The sequence below is a fragment of the Zophobas morio genome, unplaced genomic scaffold (assembly GCF_036711695.1).
Source record: "Zophobas morio isolate AGI-343-1 ecotype UQ-CSIRO unplaced genomic scaffold, CSIRO_AGI_Zmor_V1 ptg000017l, whole genome shotgun sequence".
NCBI lineage: Eukaryota > Metazoa > Arthropoda > Insecta > Coleoptera > Tenebrionidae > Zophobas > Zophobas morio.
Window position 1 is genome coordinate 9,832,233 of NW_026972122.1, and position 14,101 is coordinate 9,846,333.

The 14,101-nt window shown below is 30.7% G+C and overlaps 1 protein-coding gene across 2 annotated transcripts; it reads left to right on the plus strand.

Annotated features, from left to right (window-relative positions):
• The first annotated feature begins 2,589 nt into the window (after nucleotides 1–2,589).
• LOC135130362 (clavesin-2-like) lies at nucleotides 2,590–11,476 on the plus strand. 2 transcript variants are annotated; one of them, XM_064057732.1, is made up of 6 exons: nucleotides 2,590–2,718; nucleotides 3,245–3,391; nucleotides 10,199–10,293; nucleotides 10,344–10,494; nucleotides 10,643–10,836; nucleotides 10,892–11,476. In XM_064057732.1, exons 2-6 carry the CDS (start codon nucleotides 3,250–3,252, stop codon nucleotides 11,183–11,185), a joined length of 876 nt encoding a protein of 291 aa, XP_063913802.1. In that variant the 5' UTR covers nucleotides 2,590–2,718; nucleotides 3,245–3,249; the 3' UTR covers nucleotides 11,186–11,476. The 2 variants fall into 2 exon arrangements, with proteins under 2 accessions (XP_063913802.1, XP_063913801.1); XM_064057731.1 differs by lacking the exon at nucleotides 2,590–2,718 and adding an exon at nucleotides 3,080–3,181 and having other exon boundaries at nucleotides 3,225–3,391.
• Nucleotides 11,477–14,101: the final 2,625 nt, after the last annotated feature.

The following is a 14,101-nucleotide window of genomic DNA, read 5'->3' on the forward strand; positions in this document are numbered from 1 at the left end:
TGAAGTCCTTGCTGGGTACAAATTCCGTCACCAAATTTTTTAATTCGGTAGAACTTCTAGTGACCTTTAAGTTAGCCACAGTCACCAAAGCACGATATTTATGGTAGTAAAGGGAAGACACTTAAATGCACGGCTGCACACGACCACACCACACGATTTAATTTAGATAATAGAACACACATTCAGGTGACTCGTTAAACAATCCCTTTTTTCTATGATAAAATAGATGTATTATACATCAAACTGTGGCTTCTTTCATGTACTAAGCCTATGAAAACAGTTCAATCAACCAAAAAAATATTATTGAAAAATGTCGTAAAAAAGGCACCATTGTCTTCTATTTTTTCCTATTTTTAGTGTATTAAACTTCATAGAGTCACTTGAGAATCCTCGAACTGACAAAATAACGTATTTTAAAGGTTCCTGTTTTATTAAATATTTGTTAGTAGTACAATTTATTTAAATAATAAATGATTTTAACAGGAGTAGTAGTGGAAAATTAGTGATACAGTCTTTTGCAGAGTCTTTACAAAAAACAAACAATTATTGAAAAAAAAATAGTTTGAATTCAACACGGTTAGGCAAAAACCTTTCTGAGAAGGCTGGTAGCCTACCTAAAGTTATTAGTAGCGTTCTTGGTTGATTTTTCAAATTTATCTCAACGAATTCGATTTTATCCGAGTCGTCCCGAAGAATGAATGCTAAACTGTCGATTATTATATAAGAAACTGGTAGATTTGGAGGTATATAATAATATTTCTAGTCCATGGTAGATTAAGAATGTACGTACTATTTTACGATCACTTAAGTTCATTGTTTCCATGTCAGGGTTATCTGAAATATTTTAACTATAACCGCAGTCAGGTCAATGTACCTACGTACATTTTTAGCGATATATTTTTTTACGAATACTTTATCTAAAACAAATTTGTTTCATAGACGAACAGATTTTTTTTTAATTACTAAAATCTTGATAAACAATTTATCATATTTCTGATTATCTTAAGACGTTTGTAAGATTCCAAAGTATTCGGGTTTGCAATTTCAAAGTTAAATCCTAATTGCTACACAGTTTTCATTATTTTCACAAAAATCTGGGATTTAGAATTTTTCCTTCCACAAATCTGGATGTCTAGGGTAAGAACTCAACACGGATGTATAAACCACAAGTGCAGTGTATGTTATTCTATAAAATGTAAAGAACATTTATTCGACAAAATTTTGCGATGAAGTCTTTAATTTTTTGGGAAGGGATACCAGGACAAATTTTGGTTAACCTTTTCCATGCTTACGATAACCGGTTTTGCAGTCAGATATATATGTGCAAATGACCTAATATGCAATAAATTATTAAAATCAAGTCAATGAAGAAAAGCATCCAAGTGTTTAGGGATTATGAAAACCCACAGTGAGGAGGCGGAGCAGTCTATATCCCTCAACAACACTTTTGCCTGCGATACTATACAATTACTGCACAGATCTTTCTTTGGTAAATGGGTTATTAGTGAAAATTCTAATAAGTTGTGTAGATTCAAAGAAGAAAAGTAAAAGAACATCTGCCCAAGTATTAAAAATGTATATTTACATACCAACGGAAGAGCAGTGAATTTTATTTACATTCTTTGAAAAAAAAAAAAAAACAAATAGCAGTTGGAACTACACATATTAATAAGAAAAAAATATTAACAAAGTATTTATTTATATTTTTCTTAATAAAAATCTAACAATTATCAATAATACTGAATCTACCTACTCCATTTTAGCGACGATTTTGATCGCGCTGTCTACAATATTAGATCAGTTTTAGAGTAGCCCCATTTATGAAAATGTGCCTTTTTTATTGAATTCAGAAATTTTCTTAAATGATGTGTCCTTTTTTACATAATTCATTACACAGAACAACAATTTGCATATTTTAATATGTCATACTGTTTGTAAGTTGCTCGAAGAGTTTGATCATGTGAGTCTTTTTGAAGTTGGGGATGGGGTGAGATTAGACAATAATAGTAATGATAGAAGTCTTGCCTGAATGCCGGTCATTTCCGGGTCAGTGGTAACAAATAAAAAAACTTTAATTATGCATCATCTCCAAATAACTGGTGACATTATCTTAAAAAGTTTTGAATTATGTATTTATAATAATAATGTGCATCCGGTAAATACCGTATAAAAATTATTCAATAATTTGTATATTAAAAAAATCCTTGCAAGGATATATACACACATTACCGGATTACTGGTATTTGGTTAGATTAATGTTTCCAGTTTTCTCAGAAAAAGACCGTCTATAACAATTAAGTACTTAAAAAAATAAATCTTTTAAGAAAATTACTCAGACATGCAGAATTTTGTGCTTCAAGGACGAAGGAAGTCTGTCTAAAGAATTTTAAACCACTTTTTCTTAAGCTGAGAAGAAGTAGATGTTAGAGAGGAGACGTGATTTTAAGCCTTTTAAATATAGGTTGCGTGTATAACATAAAAAATTTTTCCTTGTTCCAAAAGTTGGACTACTAATGTCGTTTGGTAGCTATTATTTTTTTTTTGCTTCCACCACATTATTCTCTTCATTCTCGGCATCACGTACAGCCTTAAGTGTTTGGATTTCACTCGCTGTTCAGTACTTAACAGTGCGCGCGATGCCCGATGCCGCTTAATTATCGACGACAGTGGTAGTGAACATAATAATTTATATTTAATCATTGTGACGTTATATTTGAGGTAAGTAAAAAATTTCAACAAACTAATATATAGGTTACATGAATTTGAAAAAAAAAAAATTAAGTAATATAGATATTTTTAACGTCATTCGTTTATTGTTTATTTTTTTTTAATTATGTTAACAAAAAAGTTATTTGTGTAATTAGTGAGCCAACAAATGAGATACACAATTTTTCATAAAACCGGATTTTTAACAATAAAATAATTTTAAATAAGTGATTTATAATGGAACAGATATGTAAGTACTGTAATTATTGGCACGCATTTAAAATACGTCAACGTCCATGTAGTACGGAAAATATTTTATTTATTTTATGAAAATAACAAGAACAATTCATCATAACAAACTTTGATAACACGCATTTGTTGTTGAGATTGTTGTTGTTCCCATGGACTCTGAACGAGTTCGTCTGATATCTCCAAAAAAAGAGTACTTACGCTCAAGTGTTTTTAAAATTCGTCAGTAAGAACAAAAAACACAGCTAATAGACGTTTACTTTTGTCAGTTTTATTCTGTATTGTGCAGACAGGATGTCACTGGATATCGAGATTAAATCTGAGCTGGATTTGAGCGACCCGAGTGAAGAACTTTTGAAATGGGCTAAAAAAAATATTAGAGAAGATCCGGACACTAGATGCCAAACGTTAGAGGAATTTAAGGATTTGATATATTGTAAGTATTATGTAGCAGGCAACTAACAATTAAAAATGGCTTCTACATGTTTTGCTTGATTATTTTTGCTCGTAGATGTTTACATGTCACTTTATCATCCGTTTGGAAAAATATTTTATATTTCCATAGAGGAAATAACTAGAAAGCAGGTTTGCCTTATATAGCTCAGAGTAATGCGTTATCATCCGTAATGAACTAAATAAATCAAAAACACATGCGATATGTCAGTCATAACCTTCAGTAAATGCGCTCATTTTTTTTTCCTAATTGTAATCATACATCTCTACTTTTCTGTAATTACGGTCTAGCCATCTGGTTATTGTTTATAAATAGTTACCACTCATCAACTCGAAACTGTCGCAGTGAATTTGTGCGAGAGCAAGGACAGTACCTTCTGAAAATTTTTAATTATTTGTAACAGTATCGAGATATTAAAAAACTGTGTCTAACGGTTAAACAAGGAAGTCGGCCAAAGTTGCGAATGTTATATCATAAACTGATAACGCAGTCAAAGAACTAATTTACGGTCGGTACCACAGTGGAACTGGATTTTACCTTGACCTCCGTCGATGTCTATTTAGCTTCGCCAAGTTCATTCTATAATAATTCCGCGAATAAAACTTCACAAAATTACATCACGCACAACCTGAAACTTACTTTTTTCATTTCCATTTAGAGCGCATTTTGTTTAGCAAGCAAACAAAAAATAATTATGACATTGATAATTCCTAATGGCTTTCTTCAGTTGAAAACAGTACGAAGACCTTGTTACCCCATGCTATAACTAATTTATCATACAACTATTCATTTGTTGATGTCACATAATGTATTTTTTGCAATGAAATTAATTCAGGAGGTTTAATATTACTATTTGTTGCTACTTTTGTCGATGAATTAAATAAACACTTATTTTTAAAATGCATTAATACATAATGCCAACATGACAAGTTTTTTTACCTCAACATGATAGCTTTAGAAAATTGTTTTTTTTATTTTCTTAAAAAATTAATTGAATCGACACCAGTGAGTACCTGTGTATTTTTCCCAAAAGCAACCTCGAACTATCAATGTACAAGTACATACAACGACCGATTAGATGATAACAAGCTAAAAATGTGGGTAGTTGTAAGTACCTCCAAATATTTTTAAGCGACTTTTAACTTAACTATAGCTTGGAACATCACAATTTCGCTTATATCCAACGTATGTGGATGCACAAGTCGAAAAAGGCAATGAAATTTCTCGAAAAAAAAGCGTTGAAAATTGCCCGCTCTTACCGACAATGAACATTACATCACCATTTTTTTTTTATTTAAACAACAATGTAACGCAAAGTGATTTCTCTTTATTGAAGTATATTCGACTTTTACCTTTGTCACTTAACACTTCCAACGCTGGGTTCACGAACCAAGCGTGCGAAGAACAAGTACCGTTCATCGCAAGTCATAGTGATTAAACTTGATGAATCGCTTTCTATTTTTTTCAGCCAATTCGTGCAGTTATTCTTCATGAGTAATGTTGTTATGTAAGTACGCTATGCATAAACAATTAAGCGAGAACAATTAAATTGAAGTTATTGCGGTTATTAAAAATTTCTTCTTACCTCGGGCAGCACTTCTAAGTAATGAAGCAAACACTGATTGTAAAAAAGTTGATTCCATCTAATCGTAGTGTCAATGTTACACTTGTATTGAACAAAGAGAAAATTATTTTTTTTTTTTGAAAATGTAAATAAAACGAAACTATACCTCAATCGAGAATCACAAGATTTATGACTTTTCAAACCCCCAAAAAGTTACTCCCTCATGTTTTTTTTTCGAGTCTATTGGACGACTGGATACTTTGTTTTTCGACGTTTCATGAACCTTAAAGTATGTACGAAAAAATAGGTCGCCCGTTTCTGTCTGTCTGTCTGCCGTCTGCCGAAGGTTTTTTCGACATATAATCTCCGAAATTATTCGATCGCTTGTTGTCAAATGTTATATTTGTATGACGTCATCTCCAAAATTTACATTAGTAAATATTATTCCAATTTTATAAAACAAGATATTACTTCACATGTGGTTTATGAATCCGTATTGAATTATTATCTGGATAACCAAATTTGTAGAAAAAAATCAAAATTGTATTATAAAAAAATACTTTGAAATTGTAAAATCGAATATTCTGAATTCTTGCAAACGTTTTAAGGTTATTGTAAACGTGGTAACTAGTTAATAAAAATTTTTTATTCGTTTATCCCCTACCAAGAAACTGATGACTTGAGCTCAAAATTTGTCCGAGTAATCCTCTCTGAAATTTGGAAAATATTATGACTCTATAATTGTGGTTTATCCATGATTTTAGAATTATTTATACATTTATCATAAAAAAAATAAAATTCGCAAAATCATAACTTACAATTTTTCGAAAAATCTGGATCTAGATACCTTGGACCAATTTTTTTATGTCACAATTTTTAGTTTTTACTTTTTCTCCAATTTTACAATTTTTGGATATCACAATTTTTCGTTTATTCGTTTTCTGAATTTTTAAATTTTTTCCATTTTTCAATGTTTCGGTTCCATAATTTTTTGCTTTTTCTATTTTAACTTTTTCAATTTTTAAATTTTTCGATATTACAATAAAACAAATTACAAATTTTTCGATTTTTCAGTTTCTCAATTTTTAATTTTTTGATTTTTTTATTTTCCGTTCCCGCATTTTTCAAGTTCTTGGTTTTTACATTTCATTTTCCCGACATTTTAGTTTTTATTTTCTCGATTTTATATTACAGTTTCTCGTTTTTTAGTTTCTTTTATTTGTCAACGTTTCTTTCAATTTTATAGTTTTTTCTTTCTTCTTTTTTCTTTTTTATTGTATCATCTTAAGTTTTTATGTACGACTTATTTATTTTATTCTTAGGTTAGTTAAGTTATTTATCAGTATGCACTGTTAGCTAACCTTTTATTGTGCAATAAACTTATCTTATCTTGTCTTATCTTACTCAATTCGTTAAATTTCTTTTTTTGTTTTCTTCATTTCCTCGTTTTTCCAACTTTTTAATTTTTCAATTTTGCGGTTTTTGGATTTCTCAATTATTCCATGTTCCGATTTCTTTAATGTTCAATATTTCGATTTTACAATACATATTTCGTTTTTTCCATTTTGGACTTTTTCGATTTTGAGGTTTCTCAATTTTTAATCCTTTGATTTTTCAATTATTCGCTCCTCCAATTTTTCAGGTTCTTGACTTCCAATTTATAGATTTTTCATTTTGTGTTTTTTCGTAATTTCATTTTTGATTTTTCAATTTTACAATTTTGCAGCTTTGGCAATTTTGGAATAGAAAGATGAAAAAATTGAAAGATCGAAAAATTAAAAATAGAAAAAAATAAAAAATCGGAAAAAATTGAAAAATTCGAAAAAGTGGAAAATCGAAATTACAAATGGAAGAACTGAAGAAAGGAAAGATTGAAACAACATTGAAAAACCGACCATTGAGAAACTTAAAAATCGAAAATAAATGAATCGAAAAACTGGGAAGAAGAAATACGAATCATATCGAAACATTGGAAAACCCAAAAATTGTAAAATCTAAAAATTATAGAATGTTCAAAATGGTAAAGTCGATAAACATTGAACACTGTCACAGTGAAAAATAATATATATATGTCCAGAAATTCATAAATTAAAAATTGAAAAATCAAATATAAGAAAAAGTTTTAAAATCCAATGACTGAAAAATTTTGAAATCGTAAAATTGAAAAAGTGAAACATTTTATTTAGTAATTATTATATTACATATTTAAAATGGAAACCAAAGAAATTGCGTATAAAAAATTGAAGAAACAAAAAATTGAAAAAAAGAAAAATGATTAAATCAGAACTTTAAAAAACCGACAAAATGTAGAAATAAAAGAAATAATAAACAGAAAGGAAAAATTGCAAATAAAAAAATTGAAAAAATGAACAACTGAAAAAATGAAAAATTGAAAAATTTAAAAATGAAAATTCGTTACAGAGTTACATATCCTAAAACTGAAGAAACAAATACAATGAAAAATTGAAAAAACAAGAAATTATAAAATCGGAACATTAAAAATCTAAAAATTGTAAAAATAAAAAAAATAAAAACAGAAACGAGAAATTACAAATAGAAAATTTGGAGAACTGAAAAATTAAATAGATAAATTGAAAAATTAAACATCGAAAAATCTTTCAAATTGAAAAATTGGAAAATCTAAAAAATCAGAAATTCAAAAGTTGTAAAACTGAAAAACTGATTTAAGCTTGAAAACTCGAAAAATTGCAAATCGAAAACCTGGGGAAACAAAAAAAAAAATGAAAAATTGAAAAATTCAAATTAAAATAGCTGCAGGAGTGTTATTTACGCCACTGGTTTTAACTTTATAGAGGTTATCAAAAAATAAAAATTTTTTCAAGGAGCAGGATTTGTTGGGCTGTACTTCAGGAGCAAGGGAAGTTCTATGGAAATAACTTTTGACTAAATTTTTAGATTCTACTACTATCACAGGATAAAACAACCAAGTTAGCAGTATTCAACTTTATTTAGAACATGGTGTCCAAAATAATAAAATAGGACAAAACAGTAAAAAACGTTCTTAAAAATTTCCGATTCTCTCTATCCATAAAATCTGATTTACTTTTTTTGCAAACTGACCGCAACATTTAAATTTAAAACAGTTACTTGTATCACAAGGCCAGAAACTACGCAAATGCATGTTCTGGGCGAGTCAGATGCAAGATTTTTTGTGTCGATTTTCGTATGAATAAATTATTATCATTGTGTACATAAAAGAGACTAAACAACCTTGCATTATCTACTTTATTAATGCCTAAAATAAGGTGAACCTGTGTATTTTAACAGCTACCTTAAATTTTAGCTCAAAACTTGGATAAAACTTTGCGTTTTTTCAGAAAGATGCAGCAGAAAACCCTCTTGTCAGTGACAGAATAATTTTCTGAAAGTAAATTATATTAAATTTCTTAGCTTTAAAGGAAAAATTATTTTCTTAATACAAACAAAAAAATGGGCAAGGTTATTTACTCTCCTTGAAGTACAGTCCAACAAATTCAGCTTCTTCGAAAAATTATGAAATTAAAATATTCCTTCTAATTTAAAGTACAGTATGTGTTGCTAAAGTACAGATAAATTAGTTACAGTGCAAGGGGTTGTATATATTTAAAGATCAACGTTATTGCGAGAAATATTGAATAATAAAAATAATTATAATAATAATAAACAAATTCAAGACACATTCATAAACCACAAATACAGGAGTATGTTATTTTATAAAATTTATATGAGATGTAAATACTAAGCAATGTTTTGCGGGGACGTCATCAAATGGTTGGTGGGGACGACTAGACAAATTTTGAGTAGCGTTTGACCATGTACACGGTACTCGAAAATGCATAGAAAATTTTAGAGAAATCGGTCCAGTAGTTTCGGAGATTGATGTGTCTAATAAAAATCGACACAGACATCAAACCACAGACAGACAATCGGAAACGGGAGATCAATTTTTCGTATCCGAGGGGCTATGAAACGTCTAGAAACAGTCGCCTAATAGACTCTATTACAATTTATTGTAAAAATAACGGCAAGTTAGTAAACCCCTTGTATTGAAGTACAGGGTGAGTCACCCTATATTTTTTTCTTAGGTGTATTTACGTATGCAGTGCTCGTGGGTGATTATTTTCCGTTTGAAAACGTAATGTCATTACTTTTGGCTAATAAATATGAAAGTTATTCATTTTGTGTATTATTTTTTTTTTATTTAAATACGATTTATTAAGTCATAGAACGTCGATAAAACATTAAAGTAGCCATTCACTAAATAAACTAGATTCTTTTTTGTTCGATTGAAACTTTAAATGGTAAGAATGTGAAAACTAACTTTAGTCATTTTGATATAAACTCTAACGATCTTGAAAACAAAAACAAGTTTAAAACCGTACCCAAAATATTGTACTATCACCCTTCTTAATAATCAGTAACTACTTATTGTTGATTAACTTGTTTAAGTTTTCTTTCCAGTTCAGTTAAATAAGTACATTTTTCTTCCTTAAATGTTACTTTCAAATTCTTCGAGTAAGAATATATTTCGAAAAAACGAAATAGTGCGAAAGGGGATTTTTTCGCCAACACCATGAACGTTCTACTTTCAAACACAGGTCCAGCTGTTTCGAGGGAAATTTTTATAAACTCACATGGTGTAAACAGCAACCTCGCAACAATTACCATGAACCGGCAACTTATTTATGGGACGAAAGTGCAGATAATGCAGTGTAGGCTGAAAAATCATTAATAAATCGATTGCAAGATAACGATGAAATGAAAGTTTTATTCTGGTGTTACAAAAATTGCTCCTGATAAATGGCGGGCGACGATAAACTGTCGCAACAATTCATTTCGAGAAAGTGATTTATTTACCACACATTAAAATTGGTACAAAACGCACTCTGCAAACAAGCCGTTCACGAGAGACCGTCACTATTACATCTTTTAACAAAAAAATAGTCTCAGTCTAATTTAGTTCTTCGTAAGGTAACCACTTCATGAAAACCACAAACCATTTGAATAATTATATATATACGCCGTAACGAGATTGTAACACTTTATTAACAAGCATGAACTTATTTATTGACTATAATTTGTAAAATTACTCAAGCCGAACCTAATTGTCAACGAATAAGATGCTTAACTATTGTTACCTAGCTTCCATACTAAAAATTTTTCTATTGTTATAGAAAGTACCCATTGCTTCTGGTGCTCTTACGGTTGTTTCGTTTTATTTTCAGCTAAAGGGGAGTGTACACCTCATAGAGTGGACGATGCATTTTTGCTACGGTTCTTAAGAAGTAGGAAATTCAGCTTAGAGGCAGCCCACAAACTTGTAAGTATTATAACAATCATTCCGTGCTCGAAACAATAACATAAATATAGTTAGTTAATTACTGTGACCTCAGAGAAGACAACCCTCAGTTCGTCGACGGAATTGGCTTTGAACTTTTGGAAAAAGTCGGAGAACTCGATGTAATTAGTGTTCCACCTTACAAAGACCAGGCAGGAAAAAGAATACTTTTATACAAGATTGGTACGTCAGGTTAATTACAATAAAGTAAGATGTTTTAGTTCACCGAACAAACATGAGAGATTGCATGTAATTAATAGTTTTATGAACTACTGACTCCTTCACGGAAGTGAAAACTGCGTTAATTTTCTTAATGGTTTTCTTTAACTAGGCAAATGGCATCCTGATACATTCACGGTAGATGATGTATTGAGTGCATCATTGCTAATTCTGGAATTAGCAATCCTTGAACCAAAAGCCCAGATGATGGGAGGTATTTGTATCCTGGATTTCGAGGGAATCACCATGCAGCACGCATTATATATGACTCCAGCTCTAGCCCGTAAGGTTATCCAGATCGCCGTGGTAAACAGGTTACTCTTGTCCATAAAGTAATAATTCTTGATATATGTTTTTTAAGTCGTCACAACCCATGAGACTAGAAGCAATGCATGTCATTAATAATTCCTGGATGTTTGAAACCTTCTTCAATTTTTTTAAACCTTTGCTGCATGACAAAATGAAAGAAAGACTGTACTTCCACGGAAACGATATGGAAAGTCTACACCAACATGTGGACCCCAAATGTTTGCCCGACATATACGGGGGGATGCAACCGCACTACGATTACAAGGATTGGTTAGATGGGTTCCGTAAAAACAAGTCGATTCTTAAGGAGCTAAATCGTCAAGGATATGCAGTACCACAACCATGAAATTGTTTTTTGTGTTTAGCAAAGTGTCCTACTTCAATCCAGTGCATCTTTAAATCTGGTGTCAATGCGTTGTTCCCGTTAAGAAACTTTCTCAGTTCTTAGTAACCTAAAACCAGTAGAATTTTTCGACGCCAGATTTAAATGATCACCTGATATTTATAGTAGATACATTCAGTTTACAAGAACATTAGCCAAATATATAACTTTTGTAAAAGCTAGGTAATTGAAGTGGATGTGTTATTAATTGCCATCTTTTGTAACTGATAACAATAAAAAATGTATGTACATAAATTACGTTTTATTATACTGTTTCATCTATTTGCATTTATCGCTAATGATTTCTGAATACCCCTGATACAATGTAGGTATACAAAATGTTCAGTATTGTCACTGTATTTGTATGTGTTTTAGAAAATAGCCACGCAATAGTAATAATAAAATTTCATAATTTTTTATACTACAGGTACAAAGTATACGAATTCAACTGGTCTCCAGTTGTGTCAATTATTGATATAAACATTTTTGTTTGTTACTATTAATGTCGAATAGGTAATACAATTTTTTTCAACTTGCTTGGTGTTTTACATTTCAAACCTACTGTGACATGTATGATCTAAAAGGTGAGTATTTTTTTACGGCGTAATTATACCTGTTTTTAATTAACCTTAGACATCAAGTTTACAATGAAGTGAGTTACAGCAGTAATTTTCTTTATAATTATACGTATTGCATAATTTAATGTTGGCTAGGTAATAAAAAAAATGTAAAACATGTAATGGGAAAAATTAAAGTTGTATTTCACATTAACACAGTACCTATATGGCTTTATAAATCAACAAACAAAATTGCTCAGCTAGTTTTTATTTGTCTATCGTTAAGACACGTTTAAAGGGGTGACGTTATAGATATTTTTCCATTACTACCTTATACCGAAAGAGCAATAAAAACACCGTCAAAGATAGCTATGCTTTAAAGATTTTTCTTTGATGGAATTTTTGTGTTGTCAGATTACCGTCGATTTGAATGTACATATTATAATACAGATATAAACTTTGACAACAATCGGTCGAGTAGTTTCAGAGATTGTCTATCTAATAAAAATCCGGATAGCCGGTAGACAGACAGACGGACGGAAACGTATATAAGTATTTTGGGTTGCCTATTTTCAAAACATAAATGGGTGATCTTAGCTGAATAACCCTGTATAATTTTTCATGTATGTAATATCAGAGTTTTGCACCATTATATTCAATTCTTGTACACTATTTTAAAATATTTACTGAAAAACAAACAATCTGTGATATGATAATTTTTTGACACACGATGATTTTTTTTATACCAGTATAGTCTTTTGTATATTTGTTGCTTTTTTATCATAGTGCGCAATTTTTTGGTATTGTAGTCAACTCTGAAGCAAATTTTTAAGTTTTAAATTTTAAATATAACCTGTCCACAAAATGCTCTATACAGGGTGTTGTGTTTTATCCAATCAAGAATAAATAGGTATAATTAATTTATTTTAGTAAATCCTAGCAACAAAAAAGCAATAAATAGTAACCACAAAAATCACGGTGCTATAGAACAAAATTGACAATTTAAAGATTTTGAAATATCTTTTGCCTATTAATTATGTCAAATTAGCAAAGAAAAAATCCGCATGGAAGCATGGAGCCGGTTAGTACTGAAATTGAAATTAAATTGAAATTGAATTGAGATTGAAACTGAGATTGAGTTAATTGGTGCATAGTACACAAATGTTTTACACAAGTCAGCGAATACAAAATTACCAAAACTTAAAATTATATTTCACCAAAGTCACACTTCCAATATTCTCTTATGCTATATAGTACCCGACTTGTTAAGATTTTTTTAAATTTATTGTTACGAAATAAACCCACACGCCCCCCCCGGTACGACCTTTATGGGTTCTAGTATGTACGGCGATGATGGATGACTCATCGTCGGTGACGACGGCCGAGCGGCAATTGTTAAAAAAAAAGGAATTATTGTGCACATAATCGCTGTGTGGTCAGTCGTGTAAATCTGAGTTACTAAGAAATAAATTGTTGAGTTTTGCTCACGCCTATTTTAAATACCCGTTCAACGTAACATTATTATTAAATATACCAAGTGGCAAATGCTTAACATGATCGGATAACGCGTTATAGAAACAAATTCCGCAGTGTCTGGTACCACTTTGTGTAATCTGGATATATATTGTCCTTTTTCCTGGTGGTATAGGAGTGTACTTCTCTGTAACTTGCATAAGAATCGATATTTTTCTTAACATACCTACTCTAAACACTGTAAAATAAATAATGATGAAATAAATGTCAAAATCTGCAAGCTCCGAAACGCGTTTTGATCACCTCTATATTTCAAGTAGGCAATAACTCTAACAACCCGCCTCTACAATGAAAACAAGCGATGAGAAGTGGAAGAATAACCCCAAACCATATAATACCATAGGATGGATTGAAATAATGCGGAGTATGCAAATTTGTGGTACCCGTCCTTTTAATTGTCGTAGTAAATACACTTATTATTGTGGTTAATTTGGCAGCTAGCTAGCATGCGGATGCCACAGAAGTTTATTATCAATATTAATTCCCAAGAACATACTGGTACTAGTTTTCTCTAAATCAACTTTGAACTCATTAAAAGTAAATTACCGATTTTTTGTTATTAAGCAATAATTTATTGCTGTCGAACCAGTTTTTAACTTTTGACATCCGCATAAAGTACTGACAGTGTTTTGTCGATACAACCAGGTAAATAGAATACTAACACTAATAACGCGATTCTAAGGGTAACGAGAATTAGTTGGTACCGCATCAATTCGTCGCGCACAATTCGTCGCGCGACAATTGATCGCAAACAACTGATCGCAGCGACAATTGATCGCAAACAACTGAT